Genomic DNA, 23,896 nt, shown 5'->3' with positions numbered 1-23,896 from the left:
TATATATAATTACCACTAAATAGTAACATGACTGAATTTTTTCCTATTTCACTCTAGCACAATAAACAGCAAATGTTGTAAAATTAGTATTTATGGAAAAATATTCTATTTAATATAATCATATATACGATTACACAAGTAAAAGCAACATATCGATCTAACTTCCTACAAATTTTTAAAGTAAACCAACACAACATTTTAAGTTGACTATCATATACTACCACAAATTTAATACTAGAAAGGGAATATTAACAACTGCTTGGAAATATCATAATTTTAGCTTAACTTTCTCTTGGTATTATGAAGTGAAAGCCATACCCAAATTTTGCAGCAATGTCATATACTTGTTTTTCATGTTGAAGAACCTTCTCACGGTCCCCCTCAAACAGTAATGTAGCAACACTTATTTGATTTGGATCAAATCCTTTGAACTGAAAAAAATAAATAAAATTGTTATTACACATAAATCTTATCCTACAAAACAGTAAATCAAAATACATTTTACTCCTTTTTTACTTCTAATCTGGGCTCATACACACTAACTCTTTAAAAATTGAACTCTGGAACTTTACATGTCAACCAAAAGAACGGTAATGCACCTATTCAGGCCATCAAAATATAATAAAAGTATGAAAAAACACTTCAAGGTATGCCTCGATGTCAACTATAATGACATACTGGCATGTAAACACATCAGATAACCTGTAAGAATTATAACTATAATAAAGAATCCAATCAAACTACTAAAATTATAGAAAATAAAGGATGTGGGGGAAAAAAGTAAAAACCAATAGTATCCTTACATACTACAGTAACTTCTTATTAAATAATATCTTCAAAGGAGCCCTTATGAATAAAATTAAAATGCAAAACACCTAAGAATAATCTTTAAACAACGTCATTAGGAAAACATGTCTAAAAAATTTAAGACATATGTTCCTGAATGCATAAACTAAATATTATAAAACCTGTTAATTCTTGCCAAATTAATAAACTTAATTCTAATAAATTCTAATTCTAAATAAATTCTACCTTAATTCTAATAAAAATCTTAATGTGCTTCCTAGTATGGTTAAGAGTTTCTAAAATTTTTCTAGGATAATAAACAGATAGGTGACAGTGATAACAAGGAAAATTTCAAAAAAAAAAAAAAATCAAAAGGGAGTACTAGATCTACAGCAATTAAGTCCATTTACTTTTTTAGGAACAAACAGCTCATTAAAAAGAATTTGATACGTTAAAAGGGAGTCTATTTCTTGGATAAGTATATAAGATGTGCCAGACATGGCAAATCAGTGTAAGAGAAGCAGGGGTTAGTTAGTAAATGATGCTGTCACAACTGGTTAGAAATTGTGGGAGGGACAGATAAAGATTAATTTAGATCCTTATCTCACATCATATAAAGGAAAAAGGTCAACTAGTAATAAAGATTTAAAATTATTTAATTCCCATTTAACAAAATAACAAGAGAGAAGAAAATGGTCCTACTCATAGTTCTGGAGGAAGGAAGGCTTTTCTAAGCTTAGAAGAATTAATCATAGGAAAATATATAAAAATTTGAAACTTCGGCAAAAAGAAAAACTCTTATTTAAAGGAATTCACTGACTGGAAAGATTATTTACAACATATATGACAAGGGCATCTAATAATCCATTACCCAAAGGGCACACACCAAAACATCAAGAAAAAAACATGAAGCTGCCACCCCTGGAGGAATAACCATATTCGACTAATTCACACAAAAAATCTATCTAGGAAAATAGGGAAATGGTCAGTCTCATTGCAGTTGCAAGAAACATCAACTAAAATAAAGTACTATCTGCCCCCTGGATTCAGTAAATTTAGAAAATAAGACAAAAATCCCACTATCAACAGTAAGGATGCAATAGAAAAATGGCATAGTTATATTGCCAGCAATAGTGTAAGCTGGTAAAACCTTTAGGAAAGGAATTTAGCAATCCATAGTTTAAAAAGAGCCCATACTCTTATTTCACTGCTAGATATCTACAAGAAAGGAAAAAACTCAAACTGTAAAAAGTGTTATATGTATGAAACTGTTTAATGCAGAGTTATTTTTAGGTACTTTAAACCTGAAAAAAATTTAATTTCTGAAGTTGAATGCATCATTGATTTACTTTGATAAAATATTTATTCCAACATGAAAAATAATAATTATGAAATGTACACAGCAATATGGAAAAACACACTTATAACAGATATTTGTGAAGGGAGAAGGCTGGAAAGAAAATCAATTAATATCCTAAGCACCTAAAATTTTAGCATGTTATAAAAATTCTTACCTTTGTAATATAAAACTTTTTTAATCCATCCAAAAATGATGTAAAAATAGAGGAAACCTGAGGTTTAAGAGCATGACCTAAGAAGAAAAAAATTAGTATTTTAAATTAATAACAAATTCTATGTTTTTCAGAAGATCAAGAGGCTACTTTAATTTAGTATCCTGAAAGAAAAGTGAATGTTATCATAACCTTAATTTTTAAAATCTACCTGTTATATATAACTTATTGATATTAAGATCTACATCTTTTATCTTTATTTCCTTTCAAAAGTCACTAACAACTTTTTGTTTACAAAATTCCTTCTTGGTTTTTTCTTTTCTTTCTTTTTAACTCAAATTACTATATGTAATTAACACAACACACAGTTTAGGTTTTCTTTCAATGTTATACTTTATACATTGTAAAATCACTTCATTAATTTTTATTTCATTAAGACCACCCAATGGTTACTGGTTTGACTTTTATTTTTTTAATTATGCAGAAACCATTCAGAACTATAACCAAATATGGAGTTGACACCACATTTAAGGTTGTTTCTTAATTAATTCTTAATTCATCTAGAATTCTTGGCATTAAACTAGTAATTGCTTCCTTAATCACACCCTGAGTTAAAATTGCCAAAATAACATGAATGGTGTCTCAGAGTCTGTTAAATTAACATCTTTGCCTGCAGATTGAGCTTAATTGAGTAAAAGTCTTTTACTATTTTCTCATTGTTTTCAGAGTAGCAACTTCTTAACTCTCATGACTATTGCATTTAAGAGTCATGCATCTGGCCTTAGTGATATGAGACCAATTAAAAAAACATGGCAAACCATTTACATCAATTTAAAGCTTCTAATAAATCTAGAATTATCTCCAAATAAAAAGTTTATTATTAAAAAAAGGCTTTAAGGTTTTGGGATTTAGTGTGTGCATGAAGTGTGAGTCCCTTCTCTAAAATAGGTACACACAGAAAACTAGTTTTTTCTAAAATCAAACAAAAAATGTTCTAGGGAAAAAACTATTACTTGTAGTCTTTCCCCCCCCACCCCCACCCCCATTCTCTTTTCTTTAAGTGAGAATCTGAATCTGGAATATTTACTACATTTTTATTGATTATAATAGGAAACTACATTACGTAAAAGACCACTAACATGAAGTCTTCAACAGAGGCTAACAATTAGGTATCCATGCTATAACTGAACAAAGCAAAACACAACAGAACTGGATAGATTATCTAAGGACCAATCTAGCAATTTTTCTGAGCTCCTGGATCACAAGAGGTTTATTTGGGGATTTCATTTTTCTTTGATTGTAACCTGTCAGAGATGCTTCTCTAGCAAAACCATTGCTTTAATAGACACCATTTCTAGCATGATTAAAATCAGAAATACCATATCATCAAAGTATTCACTTACTGCCACAAATGGTATTCACCCTACTTTAACAATTGAAAATAAATATATAAATATAAATGCATGAGTATGTTGTGTTCTTGCAAGAAACTGAAATTGTACGTTCCTCAAAAAAGTCTCTTGATCCACATAATCTTTACATGAGGTATGAAGACTCCAAATGTTACTACTGTGATGAGAAATAATCCTAAGGGTATATCTTCATCTTAACACATTGTACAATTTCTGTTAACACTAGTGGGAGGTAGTCACATATACTCCTGATATTCTGAGTAGATAAGATACCTTTAAAGCATATTATTTTAACAGTGATACTAACTTTTAAGTAGGTCGAGTATTAGTATTAATTGAGCATATTATCTTTTACTTATTCTTTAATTAATGTTGCCTATCAAACTGATTACATTCTAAATATATCCAGCTATTGTGTTTTATCTTTTATGGTAAATAAAGTAACTGGTTTCCAAATTTACTAGCAGGACAGTTTGATTAGTGAATTTAGTGTTGTTACAGTGCTATTAAATAATTTAAAAGGATTTAATAAACATCTATGTTTCAAAGAAGTAACCTGAGACAGTGGATCAGACACATCTGGGTTTAAACCCAGCTATACCACATGACTTGTGAACTTGGACTGAAATTTTATGCCTTTGAGTATTTTGTAAATTAGAAATACCACTGTGAACAACAGCTACAAGAAGATACTTGATAAATTGTGCTATTTATAATATGCTTAATATTATCACTCTGTTAGACGCTATCCAAGATTTAACCTTTTTTGTTAATTTGATGATTAAGTCAGTCAACATGTTATGTAATAGGTTCAGGAGATATAAAAATGAATGAGAAGCATCCCTAAATTTGACAAACTTTAGTTTAGAGAAGAAATCTGTAGATCATTTCAATGTACTCAATGATACATATCACTTTGACATATTGAAAAGAATGTTTAGGCTTGATTTTCATTTAACTATTTCATTATTTATAGAACACATTTATCTTAAAACTTTTATCTGTAGTACAGCATTTTTAAAGTAATTTACTTAAAGAAATAAAAGCCTGTGATGGACATAGAAGACTTCAATTAAGCTAAGCGACTCTTAGAATGAACAAAAACCTATCTTAGCTTTTATTAAATTTATTATTGAGGAGGAAACATTCCCATAATTTCATGCACTGTTTTGAGGGTACTTAAATTCTATAAATTTAAATCCCAACTAAATTAGAATTTGTGGAAAATACATAGAAGCAATAAAGCTAGAATTAAAAAGATGAAAACTTGTGTCAGAAAGTTTAATACTTTAAGCAAAAGAGGGAGGAAAAGAAACACAGTTAACTGCTACTGAATTCTCCATTTGAATATTCCAATGGCACCTTAAATACAACCCATTGTAATGTCTTTCCCCAAAAATGATCATCTCTTATAGACTGTAACTCTACCAATCCAATCAGTCAAATCAAAATCTGGCAGTTGCCCTCGACTCTTACCTTTATTTAACCTTCTACTTCCAGTTGGCAAGCAGGGCTTTGAAAAACCTACCCTTTACTCTGTATCTCCATTGCTGCTTCCTTGATCAAGGCCCCCAAAATCTGCCCCTTGAACCATTTCAACTCCTCCTGCATGCTGGCACCATTCTAATCTATCCTGCATAATGCTAACAGAATAAGTTTCCTAAAATGTAAAGTTGATTTATTTCATTCCCTCTATAAAGAAATCCCTTTGTTGACAAGATAAAATCCAAATCTATCCTGCAAAGCCTTAGTCCACCCACCCAGCTTTATCTTCTATAGCAACTCTCACCGTACCCTCCATGTGAGCCACACAAAACTAAAATATCCCACTAAGGTTTTACAACTTAACATTTTTTGCAGACAAGTGAACAAATCTGGTAGGAGAGAAGAAGAAAACATCTTAGGCAAACTTCTATTCACCTTTTAAGATATAGCTTAAGAATTATCCTCCTTTAAGAAGCCTTTCCTGTCTCTCCACCCCAACCTCAAGGAAAATCAAGCAGGCCACCAACCAGTCATCAACCAGCCCTCACTTGCATACCAGGGTAGCCAGTGTAATCTTCTTTACAGCACCTCTGACCCTCCTGCATTCATTCATTCATATAATTGCCTGTCTTCATTAGATGGAGAGCTTCCTGAAGGATAGGAACTATGACGTTCATCATTCTAGTTCTGCACTCAGTAGTGTTCCTGGCACATACTGGTATTTCATAAATTTCCGTGGCTTAATGAGCAGATTTTAAAACCCCCTTTTCTTACTTACCAAACTGAAACTGCTGGTTATCCATGAGGCGAATAGATGCAGGAGCACATCTCTGTTTTAAAAGAAAAAAATGTGATACGAACTTAATAAGGTAAAGAAGCTAGACAAGTAAAATATGAATGTCATCTTTCTTCATGTATAAGTCCAGGAATTGTTCCTTCTTTTTATCCCTTCTCATAACCCATAGAAAAACTATCAGACAGTATCAAGAGTCCTGAGATCTTTCAAGGTTATTTGTATAAAAACAGCAACAACTCTGAAGCACAAGATTATAGATCTAAAACATCTAAAACTGCACCAGTATCATGTTTATTTAGGCACACAATAAAAGCTGCAAGAAAAAGAAAAATAAGGAAAGCAGTCATATTAATTTGTAAAATGCGACAATACAAACACTAGCAAGGTTTAAGTTAGCTCTAATTTTTCCATAGAATTAACTGCACCCTAAACAAGATTTTTATTTTCTATGCAAAATTTTAACATGGTTAATCTGCTACCAAGACATTGCTTTCAGACCAAAGAATTTTGATAGTGTCAGCAATTTTTAAAACATTTATCTCTGAGTATTATCATTTATCAATAAAATTTGTACCAACACAATGTTGAGACTTATGGGAACCACTCAAAAGAACTAAGCTTATATATACCTTAACTGTGTGTTATAATATTTTTGCTAGGACTTTCTTTTAACTGGACAAATACTTAATTTTAAAACAATTCATAATACACATTTTATTTCACCCCCAAAAAAGACTAGTTTCTTATTTTAAATGCTATTACAACTTATTTAGTCAGCTTTGATACTAAAGGTGAGATCATTCAATCTATATAAAAGTCACTGCCAAATCTAAAGAAACAATATTAGATAATTTTATATACAGCATAAAAATAACCTATTATGTTACATTTTATAATTCTATGGTTTCCAAGCTGCTTTCATATGTCTTTAATATAAGAAACAACCCTGTCAAGATAGCAGTCCCCCATTTTATAGGTAAGGACACAAGAACCAAAGAGATTAAAAGATTTCTCAGAGGTCAGATGTCTATTAAATAGTAAAGAGAGAACTAGAACCAAGCTATCCTGACTGCTAGGTAAGCAATATTTCAAATATACCACACAGCCTCTAAAAAAATCACCACACACACACACACACACACACACACACACAGCTATAAAGTCACATTTGAAACAAAAAATTACATGAAAATTATCTTATTTGCTATTTCTTGATCTTATTAAAAGTATATAGTTATAAAATAAAATTAAAAACATACTACTTGAGTAATGTCAAATCTTGGAATAAAGGTATCTTTGTAGTTGGGTTAATGCTTCTAAAAATATTAGCAGTTTCCAAAATACCAAAGGAACATCAATTTCCTGAAATGTTTTTATTAAACTGGGCACATCAACATCTAACATAACACATGAAGCCTGATTTAACCAAGTTTCTCTTCTTCATAAAATAGAGTATCATATAACATACGTATTTATATGTCTTGGCTTAAGCACGCCAGTAGAATATGAGAAAGAATTCAGAGCTATTCTGTCATTATTTAAAAAAAAAAAAAAACCTTTGAAATTCCCATCAACAACTTGTAAATTCCATCTCCTATTGCCACCCAGATTCTACTTCACCTGTATCTACAGCAGGTGTTACTAATGAAAACAACCAACACAGGCATACATAAATTAGAAAATGGGGAAAAAATATATGCCATTTAGTATAGTAGGCTTATGGTGGAATACAATCTCTGAAGCAACTAAAATACCATACGCAGGCCTTAGAAAAATCTTAGTTTGACATAGCAGTCAAGTGCCATATAGAATCTCCATGTTAATTTCAAATGGTCCAGAAAATATACACAAACTTATAAAACAGATCAGGAAGTTAATTGTTGAATATACTAGATGGATACACAGGTGATAATTGCACTATTCTTTCAAAGTTTCTGTATGCTTAAAAGTTACAAATTAAAAAGTTGGAAAAATAAGAAAGCTTTAGGTCACTTGCTACATATAGCAAATGATACTCAATTATATTGAACATGATTTTAAATTGATAGCAGAGTGACATAAACTAGTCAGTAATAGGCTGTTTCTACTTACACTGAGGCAGAGAAGATGGTTGCAAACTTATATTATCAAAAAAGAATAAGCAGCTAAAGAAATTTTTGTATCTAGATAATAAATTATTTTCAACACGGACTTTTAAAAATTATCAAAATCAATCCAACAATTTTATTAAGTTTCATGTTTTAATAGTGCTGCTTTTTAAGTCAGTAAATGGAGTTTTTCAGTTACTGTCACAAGTAAATTCTCACAAAGTACTCAAATTAAAAAAAGAACAGCAGCATCTAGATTGCTTTCTGAGCCTATGGTAATTGATTTGTAAATCACTGTATATCATTCAAAAAATACAAAGCAAACGAAGTTTCTTAGAACTTCAAATTTGAAGCTGTCACTACAGAGCTAATTAAATAGAAAATTATTGGTTATGATACTTATAATTAATATTAGGTTATGTTTCAATTGCTATGAAAAAAAATTTGGTAGGTTTTTAAAACCTCAAAATATTTCCTCTAAAAGTTAGACATCACAAATTCTGAGAATCTTCAATTAGATTAGGAAAGGGGGAAAAGGGTCCTTGAGTTAAAGTGACCCCTGGTGGTAGGTGATCAGAACTAACCATGTTCAATGGTGAGTTTAATGGAATTTTAAGAAACAAACAAAAATTGCTTACTTGAACCTAATGAAATAATTGATTTCTTTCCTACTATGATAAATGTGCCCTTACTAGAATCACTAATATCATCTAACTTGTACCTAAAGTATATTAATACTTAGTAAATATTCTGTACAGGTATGAGATACTGATCATTATGGACTAATAAATGTCAATATCATTGTATCTGAGCAAAGAAGAAATAAAAAACCACACTGGCCTTAAAGCATGGATATAAGACTGACTAAGTCAAACTGCTGGCAATTTCATCCCTTTAGTAATAGTGTTGTACAAACAGGAATTTACTTAAATATGTAACCTGAAAAATAAAATAAAAACAACCATTCTAATTAGTCTTATTTACTTAGAAATCTTCGAACTTAAAAGCAAGGTATTTCTCAATCTAATCATTTTTTCCAATAGTTCCTATAATAAACATATCAAAAGATTTCCGTAAAATTTGTTTTTATAGAGCCAAGTCATATATCTCTCTCTTTTCAGAGAAAAACAGAACTTGCACTTCAGATGAGACATTATTCAAGGTGCCTTTTAACACATTTTAAATACCTGTAGATTTCCCACTGTTCTGAGTTCATAAGGATAAACTATAAAATATAAAGACTAGATGGTAGTCCTATTTTTCTGGCATCATGGTTAAGGAATAAATCATCTTTGAATTGAAAAGATTTGTTTCTTCAAACAAACTTCCTGTGCCGATTCTTAGAAAAGCCCAAATTCCTTAACCAGAAGACTATTTCTGAGATAGTCCACTAATCTCATACTGTATCAGAAGCCAATGCTTCAAAACCAAACACCCTGTACATAGCTAGCTATACACAAATTTAAACATTGAAAACGTTATCATAATAGGCAACATCCTTAGTGACTATTAAAAGACAGGAACCACGTCTTTTTAATTTACATAATCCATTATACTGTGTTGGATATAAAGTTAAGACCCTACTATTTAACATAAAAGACACAATATAATAAAATAAAAGAATTCAGAAAAGGATATGAGAATTTTATTAAATGCAAATTTCTAGATATAAAAGCTTAAAGTGTAGGCAGAATTAGTTCTTTTTCAAACTAATACATAAAAATTAATACCACAGATAAAATCATACAATGTTTAAAGCTATTGGTATAACTGATCCTATTTAAAATGTCATCCTGGCTTACTACCAGGAATCTACATTGTAAACAAGAACTTTTTTTTTAATGAGAATTATCTCTTCGTTTTAAGGAATGAAATAATACATATTATAAAGTAGATGCTTCCTTCCACTTATATTGAGGGAAGGGCCAAAAGTTAATGCCAAACAGTCTCCCAGTCAAAATTTTACATTTCAGTTTAGTAAAGGTGTACTGACTTGTTATGAGTAGCTCTTGGTTAAGAGCACGTCTTATAACTGTCCTCAAGTTTAACATATTTTGCTGGATCACACAGTAAATCCAATTAATCAAACATCTGGCTAGGTTATTCTCTGCTTGAGAGAGAGAAAAATATAATTTTTTCAAAAAAAATGATTTAAAATGACAATTCCATTTTCTGCATGTAACAAATTATTTCCAAATTTTACTTGTTTTATAGTATAAGTGCTAAACCTAACTGCTTTCAATTTATTTGAACCCCTCCAAGATAAATCAAGTTGAAAACAGAACAATCGGAATTGAAGTATAACATGCTCAGGTGTCAAACATAGTCTATGTATTTCTTCCCAAATTATGGTCTACACTCACTAGGAAACAAAACACCCTATCAGTTTAAAATTGTTTAAAATAAAAGTGACAGTAGGTAGAAAGGGCCACCCCTTGTCAAAAGGTAGTAAGAGAAAAAGCTGCCTTTTAACGTCTAAATCTAAAAACCTAGACCTCACACTGAGAAAGATAGTTTTTGGAAAAATGCATGCTAATTTGTGCCACAAATGTTGCCAATATCATAGGGCATAACTCCTAAGTTTTTATTGGGGGGAGAAAAAAAATCCAAACTTCAAGAATTGCTCTGAGCTTGTTTTAACACTGTTTTCCCTTCAAGTCATTTAAAAACAAACAATAAAAGAGAATAATAAAGTATTGTATCTGACACTGATCTTGTGATTTAAAAACACAATTTTCTCCCTTTGGAGAGGCTTTAGTAGGAAAAGTCACTTACCCATCTACTGAGTAAAGGTGGAGATTATACTGGACTGCCACTTATGAGACAGAACCACATTAATCTTCCTTTCTAGCTCCTCACAAGGTAGTGAAGAATTGAAAGAGGACAATCCCTTACATGGGGAAAGATCAGATGAGAGACTTCAGTAGAATCCTTCCACTGCCAGTATAAGGTTGCTCAATTTATTTCCTTCAGTAAGGACAGTGATGAAAATATACAGAGCCCACTTTGCTATTTGTGAACAATCACACATATGCTCCTTTCCAAAAGATACTAATCCAAAATACATCCCATTTCAAAAGCAACTTGAGTCTGAAAAAACTGCAAAAATGTAAGTGCTAAGAAATGACAGTGAGGAATTACAAGCAGCCAACTCATTACTCAATCAGGAATTTGGCACAACCATAAAACATGTACCATCTATTTTAACGGATCTTAATTCTGCTGTTACCAGCTGAAAATCCAAATTGCAAACTGAACAATGACTAGTGTAAAAACCTAGTAATTTTCTCAATTTCTCTGCCTGAGAATACTGTTACAAAGCAGGGAGGTACATACAATAACACTCTTGCCATGTGAGATCTGTACATAATGCTAACATTTACCCATTTCCAGGGAAGGTAAACAATAATGCCTCTCTACATGTCCATTATAACAAGAGTAAAATATCTACGTTCTCCAAAAAATGAGAAAACTCAATTGTTTCATTCATATTTGAGAATAAAATATTATCTATATGGGCTTTTAAATCAGTTTAAAGTAAGGCAAGCTTTCTAGTCACATGGTATGTATCTCTGAAAATTGTCTATTACTAAGTACAAAAAAATCAAATTGTTGAAACTATGGATTAGAAAGGAGCTTTCTTTTCTATCTACTTTTCAACCACAGGGTGGCACTTTCTATCAATCATCACCTTTATCCAAAGTAATTCAATACAGTTCTTTGTGTAGTGAATTTAGGTTATGGTCACTGTGTGAGTACACAAAAAAATTTTTTCAAACAAATCAAAGGATAATTTTTACTGGCTTATGTAAAGATGAAGGAAGATTTCACCTCCTGCTTTTCATGAGCACAAGTAGTTTTTCTGTTACTTTCTACCAGAGCATATTGTAACTGTAACAAAAAGTACATCAGATTGTACCAATTATTTATGTTTAAATCCAATATTTTCACTGCAATAAAATTATAAACTTAAGATTTTGATACACTTGTACATTATTTCTCATTAATAAAACCTAGATACATTTACGTGGGAGTATTTGAAATGTGGAAAAGCAGATGGAGCACTCAGGAATGCATAAAATACAACTACCTCTACTCTAAAGATCGTGTAACACTAAATCTGTATTCCACAGAATAGATACACTGTGCAGGGCAGAGTTGGACCAACATTGAGTGAATGTGACTTCATTAAGATCTTTTGTTGAACATACAATACATATAAATCAGACTAGTTTTATAAATTCTGTAATTATTTCTTAAATCTAATTTGTCATTTATGCTTATTCTGTTATAAAATATAAAGGCAATAATGCTCAATTAAAAAGATGGCATTCAAAACTTGAACAAGAGAGCTAACCTGAACTGTATCTTTAATAATAAAGCTTTTGGGGGAGAACAGTCAAGCTTGGCAAAGACAAAAAGTAAATAAAAATAAAAGTACTTAACACAAAGAATAAATTACAATACAAAGTAAAAACACTGGAATAAAACAAATTACCCACTAAGGAAGATTTGAAATTAACAAGAAAATATAATCTTTTTATGAAAAATGCTTGGTTTTATTTAACTTCCCATTTTTCTAGGTATTAACTCATAGGTAAAACCATAAGGCTCTGCAAGTAGTTCTTTTATTTCTCAATACCTGGGGTGTCCTAAATTTGAATTTACTTTCCTTGGCCTTTAGGAGACGGACGGCTTTAGCAACAACTATCAGAACATTTGAACTTTACTGCTCTGTGTTCAGATATTTACTCTTAAAACTGATCTCCACTCCTCCCTTATTTAATCAGCCCACTTTAAAACACTGTTACCATCTCATTATTTTAGTAGTGTAATATTCACAATATACCCCCAAAGGTATACTAAATTAAGAGCACTTACATAAGGATTTCAACCTGTAACGTTCACTTATACTTTAACCCCACCAAAGTAATGTACCACAAGTTCAAGAATGTTGATTCTAGGATTATACTTCTTAAACTCTCCCGTGCACCCAGGAGTAAAACAATCAAGATTAAGGGGTCTATGGCTAAGTTTTGATTGGAAAGACAATCTAACTCAAAAATAACAAAAGCTATTTGAAAATTATCCTTGTCAACTGTTAGATTAGGTGGTAAGTCCATATAGTTGGACTTCCTAAAATTGGGACCCTGTCAGAAAGAATGAGTTTCTCAGAAAGCAAAAATGAACTGAGTGTATGGAATAAAGAGCACTGAAAATGGTAAATATGTGGGTAAATATAACATTATTTTTGCTCATTTTAAATTTATTTAAAATATTAATAGTGGTTCTCTTAGGACAGTGGGAAGACAGAACTCTTCGTTACTTTCCATTTCAGTACCTTATCTAGTCTACAATAAATATAGAGTACTTGCTAGTTAAAAAATTCCGTTGCTTCATCAGATCCTCCCTCCATTCTGCCCTGGAAAACTGTTAGATAACCTATGATAGATTACATTAGAAAGCTCACTTGCCTTCAAGGTTCTAGTCTAGTGTAGCTGAAGTACTAAAGAACTCCAGGAGTTTGGAGAAAGCAAGAAGAGGCTGAAGTATATTCTCTTAACTTCCCCCCTGATAGAAAATGTTGAAAAAAGAATTTTTCACAAAACACTGCAGTTCAAACAATGAACCAAATGCCTAAAGAAATGTAAGAATTTCCACACTGATACACAAAACTAAATACAGAAAAAAAAATTATTTTGCATTACCTAGTCTTTTAAAGACTCTTGAAAAGACATCTTTTAAATGAAGGGAGGGAAAGAAAAGGGAATTCTTTTACTTGTAGCTAAATATATTATGTTATACTATGCTATTCCGTACTATATTACTTAATTTAAACTATAGATTGGGTAATATGATAAAACAAAGTAGGATCTGGTAACAGCACATACAAAGAATTGACTATCTATAGATAATTTCTAAATTTCTGGGCTATTGATATTCAGCCCTTTATTTTAATTTCAATAAATGTCTTAAGAAAAATTAAATATTGCTTCAATTCATCACAAAACATCTCACCCAAAAATAACAAGAAAACATAACATTAAATAAAAGGCAAAGTGACTCAAAACTATGAACCCAAGTACGCATCTTACCTTGGCTTAAAATTACACAGCACTCTTCAAACCAAAAAATAGGTGTATAATTATTGAAAAAAAAGCAACTGCATTTAAAGGGATGATTTTACAACATTACATTTTTATATAGGACTAGGTGAAAACCACATATATAACACAATTAAATATGAAGATTATACGTGACATATCAAAATCAATTATGCAGTAGAATTTAAAATATATAAGTATATATGTGTGGGTTTGGTTTTTTGTTTGTTTGGTTGGTTGGTTTTTACCTGTTTTGCAATTTCCCTTAAACAGGCTACTCCTTGTTCAAAATTAGGGAAAGCTACTGAGCCAAACTTTTGATATTCAGGGACTGGTCTGATTTTTATTGTAGCTTCTGTTATCACACCAAGAGTTCCTGAAAAAGAAGGGGGAATAATCCAATATGTCACATGCCAATTTTCTAAATCATATTTAAATCTATTTTATCTATTTATTCAAATAATTTATTCTATATTATTATATTTAAATCTATTTGATCTATTCTGTGGAAATAATGGCTACTCAAGATTTTCTAGAAAAACTAAGCAAATTTTTTAATTTCTAGAAAAGTTTTTAGAATACATTTTTCTTGGTTATATATAAATATTTTTAAAACATTTTTAAGGTAACCTTTCTTCCCATAAGGTTACTTTCAAGTAGTTTTAAAAGTTTTACAACTTACTAAGAGAAAAAGAAATGTTTGAAAAGCAACAAGTTTTATATCTTATATGCATTCATACAAAAGTATATATTAATATTTGTGCCTATTTTTACTGTGAGGACAATTTATTGGGGCAAAAAGAACTTAACTTTCCATGAGAACTTAAGATGATACAAGAAATTAGAGGGACTATTATACCTTGCCTTTTTCCCTAAGAATTAATATGAAGAAAAGACAAAGGCAAGGGAGGTGCCCTTGTATGAAACAAAAAAAAGATAGTATTACAGAAACAAAAATTATCATAAATATATAGCACAAGAGGACCACCAATGAAACAAATGTTCTTTTCTTCATTATATGGAGGAGTTCAGGACAAATCAGAAAGGAAATAAACAAGTTAAATATAACTACATGATCTAAATAGCTATGCTAAAATAGCTGAAGAGGCATGGTTAAAAACAATTGTATTAACAAGCCAAGCTTTTCAAATCCAGTGGTTTCTGATGTACAAATGACAGAAATTATTATTAATACTATCACTAAACCATTTACAAATCATAAAAAAGAACAAAGAGGGAAATCTTTGAAATTATAAAACAATTACAATACCAGAAATAAAAAGTATCACAAAAATCAAAGCTTCCAATACATTTATAATATACCTAAAATAAAATGTCAATATATAATCCAAGATTAAAATCTACTAAGTCCATTAAAAGTAAATTACATTTTATTAGATCACAATACATTCATCACATATAATAGGAAATTTCCTACTGTGATACCAAATATGGCCCTATTATGACTTGTAAAATAAACAAAGCTCTGCAATTCTGGCCCAATTAATATTTGAATAAAAAAGATATATCTTGTATATTTTAAACAATAACAAAGGTGATCAGACTTCCTTTTATTTTAGCATTTTTATTGATATAATTCACAATCATAAAAGCCACCCATTTAAATATAACATTCAATGGTTTTTAGTATATTCAGATATATGCAACTATCACCATAATCTAAGTTTAGAACATTTTCATCAACCCAAGAGAAACCCAAGAAACTATCATTCTCCAACACACACACACACACACACACACACACACACACACACACACACCCCTCAGCCCCAGGCACCCACCAATCTGTTTTCTGTACATTGCAGATAAAAAGAATCTTAAAATATGTGGTCATTGTATGTAATAATTCATTTTGTTTATCCATTCATCAGTTGATGGACATTTGGATTTCCTCTTCCTTCCCTCCTTCCCTCCTTCTTCCTTCCTTTCTCTCTCTCTCTCTCTCTCTCTCACTTGTTTACTATAAAAGGACACAATTCAGGAACAGCCAGATGGAAGCAATGCACAGGGCAAAATGTGGGGCAAGGGGTGCAAAGTTTCTGTGCCCTCTCCAGATACAACACCCTCCCATCACCTCCATGTGTTCACTAACCTTAAACCAATATTTTAGGAAATTTTATGGAGGTTTCATTACACAGGCATGATCACTTAAGCCACTGGCAATTGGTGACTAATTCAATGTCCTGCCTCTCATCCCTACCCAGAGGTCAAGCGGTAGAGCTAAAGTTCCATAGGTTTCCACTTTTTGGCTGCTATGAATAATGCTACTATGAATATATGTGTATAAGTTATTGTGTGAATGTATGTTTTCCTTTATCTTGGGTATGTACATGAAGACAGTTTCAGGACAATCTTTTATCCTATTCCAAGTAACACCTGGCCCTCAGCTACCTTTGATTGAGGCTAAGTTTCAGGTGAGTGCAGCCAAAAGGTGGGGGGTGAAGGGAAGAGGCTCATTTCTTGCACCCAACTTTGAACTGTGAGATAGTGGCTCTACTTTGAGTGGTGTGCTAATACTGGGGTCCTAATCACCCTTATCTCGACTTGTAAAGGATTGGAATCTCACCAGAAGAAGCAAACCTATAAGACTTACTTTCCTTCCTCCTTCCCACTAGCACTAAGCTCCTAAAGAAAGGGTGTACTCAAAGAAAAGCATGCCGTTGTTCCCCTCTGCCCCCACACCTCCAGAGCGTTCCTGAGGGGAGAAATATGCCATAAAACAGCTCTTGATTTCTTTCCAAAGGCAATTACTTTATTTGCAATAGAGCATGGAGAAGTTCAATGGCCAGTAGTTTAATCAATCATGCCTAGGTAATGAAACTCTGTAAAATAGTCAAGACTGTGGTAAAAGTTAATGGGGAGGACCTAAAACTCTTTAGAGAGTAAGCAAAACTGTAGGCCTGCTAGTTTGCCTAGGTACAAATAGTGGAGATACTGAAAGTCCCAGATAGAGCAATCAGGCAAGGAAAAAAAAAAGCATCAAAATTGGAAAGGAAGAAGTAAAACTGTCTCTATTTGCAGATAACAAAATTTTATAAAGACTCAAACAAAAAGTTCTTAGAACTAATCAATGAATTCAATATAGTTAAAAGATACAAAATGAATATATAAAAATAGCATTTTTATAAACAATGAATTTTATAAAAATGAAATAAATGGATTCTATTTACAATAGAATCAAAGCAATAAAATACTTAAGAATAAATTTAACCGGGGAGGTGAAAGATCCCTACTCTGAAAACTATAAGACACTGATGAAAGAAATCAAAGAAGACACATACACAATAAATAAAAAGGTATCCCATGTTCATGGATTGGAAGAATTAATATTGTTAAAATGTCAATACTAACAAAAGCCATCTATAGATTCAATGTAATCCCTATCAAAATTCCAATGATATTTTTCACAAAAAAGAGAAAAAAGAACCCTCCTAAAATTTATGGTAGCGGCAACCAGAAAAGACTCTGAAAGTCAAAGATTTCTGAGCCGAGAAGTGTCACAGTTGCTGATTTCAAACTTTACTATATATAGCTATAGTAATCAAAACAGTATGGTACCGGCCTGAAAACAAACAAACAAACCAGTGGAACAGAATAGAGAGCCCAGAAATAAACCCAAGTATGCACAATCAACTAATATTTGATGAGGGAAGCAAAAACATTCAAAGAAAAACAGACAGCTTTTAATAAGCAATGCTGAAAAACTGGATATTCCCAAGTTAAGAAAATAAAACATGACCCCTATCTTACACCACTCACAAAAGTTAATTCAAAATAAATTAAAGGCTGAAATATAAGACCTGAAACCATGAAACTCCTAGAAGAAAATGCAGGGGAAAAGCTATTTGACATGAATCTTGGTAATGTTTTTTTGGAAATCACCTAAAGCACAATCAACAAAATCAAAACACACAATCACTAAAAATCTTCTACACAGCAAAAGAAATCATCAAAAAAATGAAAGGCAACACACAATATATGCTTATATATATAGCAATTGTGTTTACTATGGACAAGGCAAATGGCTAAAAGATAGGGACAGGAGATAGATTTTTCCCTATACATCCTTCTGTGCCTTTTGAATTTTGTACATGTTTGTATGTATTTTAATTTTGTACATGTAATTACTTACTTAAAAAGTTAATATTATACACATACACACATATAACCTTTACATTCATAAACTTGCTTTTAATTTTAAATTCTACATAAAAATTCTAAGGTACTGGTAAGATGTGACCATGCCTTAAATTTCTGTATACTCATACTGCCTCATACGTATAGCAGTCATGTTAAAGTAGTAAAATCCAGCATAAAGCTATAAGTGAGGTTTAAAAAATTAGTAAAAGAAGACTTTGCATTATTGCAAGGTTAATGAAATGACCAGAGCAAGTCTGACTATCCAGCTATGAATTATGCAGGGAGGCCCCACTGTGAAACCAAAATACAGATTCATAGAGGTCATCTTCCATTAACACATATTCAAATTAAGCCAACCACAAATGGATACATCTCAATTCACTTCATCAAAAGGCTAATTTGTGTTAGGTTTTATCACATTTATTTATTCTTTTGCTCTAAGAATACTATGTCCATGGAGTGATATAAAATACTTGATTACATATCACTTGCTAAATATCCTTTGATTATATGCACATTATACCAATATTTTATGTCCACTCTATAATTTTTTACAAATAACTCCATGGCAATGTAACAAAATAGAGGCCAGTATGCCATTCATCTTTCTGTTTTAATAAAAATGTTACAATAATTTTAAAAATTTTTAAATGTTATTTCTCAAGAAAACTAAATCCTTCAATTGTTATTTAATATAAAATGCAGGTATCTGCTTTAAATAAATAAAATATTTCATTATTTGAAAATATTCTTTCAAGTGACTTCAGGACTGAGAAGAATGGCAGTCATCTGATTCTGAATCCTTTCCCTCTACTTTTCCCCAAAAAACATAAAAATCAACAAGGAAAACAAATAAAAGTACACAGGAACTACACCTTGAATATTACTAGAAGATGAAAACAAAAAAAGAAAAAAAGAAGAAGAAAGAAAAAAAGAAACAAGCTTCTAATTACCTGTTAGTAGAGGTTAAAAATTAAAAAAATTCTAGCAGACCCCCTAAGCATTCCAGCTGCTACAAGCTTGAAAGAGCAGAAAGTAAGAGGAGGCTTAAAAAATTGCATAAGAAAAAGTAGAGAGTAGCAGAGGACTTGGAGTAGGCACAAACATAACCAACCCCAGAAAGAAAAAGTAGAAGAGAAATGCCTAAATATTATACAGGGTTTGTAATCCATAGCCTTCACTATGTGGAGGGGTTTGAAAATGGGAGGAATTAGAAATGGCAGCCTTGGAGAAGTAAGGGGACACCTTCAGGGGCGCATCGTATTTAGAGAAGTGTGGTACTCCTTGGAAACAAAACAGTGAAAGGAAAAAATAAAAGAAAAATTACTGCTGTCATAGAAATGAAAGAGAGACAATATATGTCATGCCTTCTCCCAACAAAACCACCACCACCATCCATAAAACAAGGAGCACAAAAGAGGGTAAAAGTGACAGGGAAAAACCACTCTTAAACTAGGAACCCTTTCCAAGTAATAAATAGAAACAAAGAAAAGCAAACCAAATCCATTAAAAAACAAAAAGCAACAACAAAAAAACTACAAAAAGTGAGAAAGTGTAAACAAAAGCTTCTCTGTGGGTAAAAAGGCCCCCTCTCCCCAAACCAACCACAATCCTAAAGAAAACTGTGACACATTTCAAACTGAATTAAATACTGTCAAACAAGCATTTGTGGATATGAAAAATACTTAAATCAGAAATATAGACTGACTGGGAGAGAGGCAGAGGTGGGTGGGGCAGGGAAGAGCAATGAGGGGAAAATGGGACAACTGTAATAGAACAACAATTAAAAAAAAGAAAAATATGAGATAAACACTAAGGACATAAATGGACAAAAAATAAGAAATAAAGTAAGAGATGACTACACTCAGAAATAGAACAGCAGCAACAACAAACATAAAAAAAAAAATGAAGGCTAAATTATAAGGTATCCAAAAGATAATAAGAGAACAGATTTAAATGTAAACTTAATAAAGGGCATTGAAGAAAGGCAGAAAAATAACCAAGAGAAAATAAAATTTAAAAAGAAAAAAGTCTAGAATAAAAGTCAGAGAAAAATAGTGGTTGATGTGGGAAATAAGCAAAGGAAGTCAGGTGTATGTATAATTGGTGTCCCTGAAGAAAAATCAAAACAATGGGGAAAAACCCCTACTATTTAACACCACAATTCAAAGAATTTTTCCACAAATAAAATCTGAATGTACACACAGAAAGGGTCTACTAAATACCACAGCAAAATGACACAAGATGATAAACTCTTGAGTTGTAAAAGCAGTAAATTTTAACAAAAAAAAAAATTATCAGGGCCTCCAGGCAAACAGAAGAAACAAGCTACAAAGGCAAGAAAGCTGGCATTAGATTGCTTTAAAACAACATACAAAACCAAACCAACACTGGAGCAGCATTTTCAAAAACAAGGAAAGAAAGCGTCACCTTAAGGATATTATATCCACTCACGCTGACCTGCAAGTAGAGGCCATAGGCAAGCAGTTCAGAACATTCCAGAATTCACAGGATATACAAAAGTGCCTCTCCTGAGGAATCCACTAAAGAATGAGGTTTACTTACCCAAAAGATGACCAGTAAAACTACAAAAAAGAGCTGATAGTAAGCACTTCATCTATTTCACTCTACAGAAAAAGCTAACTGGTGGGTCATGGGTTTTTTTTTTAATGTACTATTAATCATTTTTCAAATAGAAGTGCAAATCATTGTAAGTTACTAGTAAACTCCATACACGGGAAAAGAATTGCAAAGCAACTCAAATGCTTTGACAACTTACTATAATTTTCAATATATTGATCATGTTAGAGAATTAAAAATGAGAAGCTGCTTGTTAAAAAATTATGAAAAATTCATAACACAAAGCAAGACAAAAACACTAAACTTAACATGGTTTAGTCACATGTGGAACTTAGTAGGATAGGGAAAATAGGCTTTTAAATCGCAATACTTTCAAGATTGTCGTCAAATGATTTAACTGCAGCAAAAGAATGTATCTTTAAAGCTCAAGGAAAAGTTTATGATTCACATTTAAAACAGGTTATTATTTAGTTAAAAATAGCAGATAAAAATATATTTTATAAAATATGATTTCACAAAAAATTAGTTCCTCAATCATGCTGTCTCCTGGCCTATATATTAAGATGATTCTATATCCACATATATAAAGAAATGGGGATTAGGGACCATAGATACACTTGTAAAGATCGCTAATGTAAAAATAATAAACAGTTACAACAATAGTGATAAATTTAACATTCACTGAGTACTTAGTGAATACTTATAAACTGCTTAACATAATCTCTTTCAATCCTCACAAAAAGCTTATGAAGATCATTACTTTATTATCCCCATATTATAGCTGAGGACAATAGGTATAGAAAATTATCTAATTTACATACGGAGTCACACAAACAAGTGGTGAAAACAGGACCGAAATCAGTTCATGTGCTTAACTCATACAGCATTCTACATGTAGATTTATAATAAAATCTCATTTAAACACAGTAATCTACCCTAGAAGAGAATATTTTTATAAATTGTATTTCTTTGCAAATTTATTACAATAATGAGTTTGTCTTCCTTAAACTTACTCAATAATTGACTAGAGGGAGGTAGTCCAGTCTTTTAAATAAAGTTCAAACTATTTTAAAAGGCATAAAGGCCATATTATCTCTCTAACACCCTATAACCTTTACCATTCTGCCCTTAGACCTGCTGCCCACTCCACCGTACAATTAAATCTTATGTTCCCATTACACTGAAAAACTGACAGCTTCATAACACAGGCATGGTTCCTTCCCACTTCTAAGCCTGCCCACATGCAGTTCTCTCTGCAGGGCAAATCCCTCCCACCTTATTCCCTCAACCCCATCAGGAATTACTTTCTTCTTATCTACCCTCAAGGACCCCTTATCTATCCTCAAGGACCACTTTAGGCATGTCCTCTCTTGGGAAGTCTTCTTAACACCCACTAATGTGACCTTTTGTCTGTATTATTACTGTGTTTTCCTATATCATAGAATTTATCATACAGTATTATAATGGTCTATCATTACTGGTGTCCTCAGTGCGCCAGTACAGCACCAAACAACCAAAATTTAAAAAATGCTAATCAATGGGATTTTTAAATACCTGAAGTGGTTACTTGAAAAGATAATTTATATTTATAGAGCTGACTCTAACTATATATGTATGAACAGTATACTGTAATTAATAATTGTGTTTTAATACCTAATTATTATTCAATTTAACATCTTATGGCAAAAGGTTATGTTCTTTTAGTTAACTTTTAGATGATGCAATACATGTAGTACAAAAACTTTCAAATTAATATTAGAGAACTGTATTAGTTAAAGGAATTTAACGTTTTGTTTTCTCATTAAAACTGTTATGTTTTTCCTTAGAAGCTTACACCAGTCACAAAAAAGAGTAAGAACAAACAAGAGAAACAAAACAAACAAAAACTCAGATACAGGCAACAGAATGGCGGTTATCCGAAGAAAGTGGGCTGGGAGGGTAGTAAAGGGTAAAGAAAGTCAACTATATGGTGACAGAGAAAGATCTGACTTCAGGTGGTGGGCACACAATGCAATGTACAGATAATGTGTCATAGAAAAGTACACTTGAAACCTATAAAACTTTATTAACCAATGTCATCCCAATAAATTTAAATATATACTAAAAATAAATACAAATAAAAATAGGAAAGTAAAATGGGGAGATATCTTGATAAAGGTTTGTCACTGGTTGTCATGAAAAAGATCTAAACTAGTCCACTGGTCATAACTCAGTAGTTGATCTTAAGCATGTCCTAAGAGGCATAGTTTGCTTTTCCCTCTTCGATGTTAGTGACAAAAGTTAGAATTTACCCTAGTTTATTATAAATTGCTTTTTATCCAGGCATATACCTAAATGTTTCCAAAATCTATCTTTTTGTCAGCTTGTACCACCTTCTGAAGTTAGTAATTAGTTCCTCTGCTAATTTAAAAACCTTATTTTACCTTATTTCTGATTTTAAGATTATCTCTCTCTACCATTCTAAGAATTAAAAATTAAGCCCACATTCACCTTCAATTCACAGTGCCTACATAACAGTTAGTTTGCAAAATCAAAGGATGATTAGTTTTCTTTCTAATTGGTACAGAAATTAAATGTTTAGAGTATAATAAAAAACTACATTCTGATTTACATAGCATCAAGTAGCCAAGCAAAGGATACTACTTAAGTAGTGACAAAAGACCAACATAACTTTTAAAAGTATATGAATCAACAGAATTTTAAGTTCTACTTCTTGAACAAAGCAAATAGCAGTAACAAAAATATAACTACAGAAAGACAAGACAATAAAACACTTTATCAGTCCTTTCTCCCTATTCAGACAACATTAAAGAATATTATAATATAAAATGTTAAAGCAAACCATTTTAAACCCTAATAACTACTTTTCTTAATGTTATTAAGAACTCTAAAAGAAAAAATCAAATAAAACCAAAAAGATCAAGCTGTCTCTAAAACTATAAAAGAGAAAAATGTAAGAAGTTTAATACGATGT

General features: G+C 31.5%; 1 protein-coding gene across 4 annotated transcripts in view; it reads right to left on the bottom strand.

The window, feature by feature from the left end:
• AGPS (alkylglycerone phosphate synthase) overlaps nt 1-23,896 on the bottom strand; it is a 175,072-nt gene that overhangs the window by 79,489 nt on the left and 71,687 nt on the right. For all 4 annotated transcript variants that reach the window (XM_090281055.1, XM_090281048.1, XM_090281064.1 and 1 more), the window contains exons 11-14: nt 14,430-14,557; nt 5,973-6,024; nt 2,301-2,377; nt 319-431 (exon numbers count right to left, since the gene is read on the bottom strand). In XM_090281055.1, the coding sequence (XP_090137181.1) occupies nt 319-431; nt 2,301-2,377; nt 5,973-6,024; nt 14,430-14,557 (370 nt within the window). The remainder of the gene's footprint in view (nt 1-318; nt 432-2,300; nt 2,378-5,972; nt 6,025-14,429; nt 14,558-23,896) is intronic.

This window comes from Furipterus horrens, unplaced genomic scaffold (assembly GCF_987537825.1).
Source record: "Furipterus horrens unplaced genomic scaffold, mFurHor1.1.pri manual_scaffold_1, whole genome shotgun sequence".
Classification (NCBI taxonomy): Eukaryota; Metazoa; Chordata; class Mammalia; order Chiroptera; family Furipteridae; genus Furipterus; species Furipterus horrens.
The sequence above is the reverse complement of the archived record's forward strand: the minus strand, read 5'-3'. Positions and strand labels throughout refer to the sequence as shown.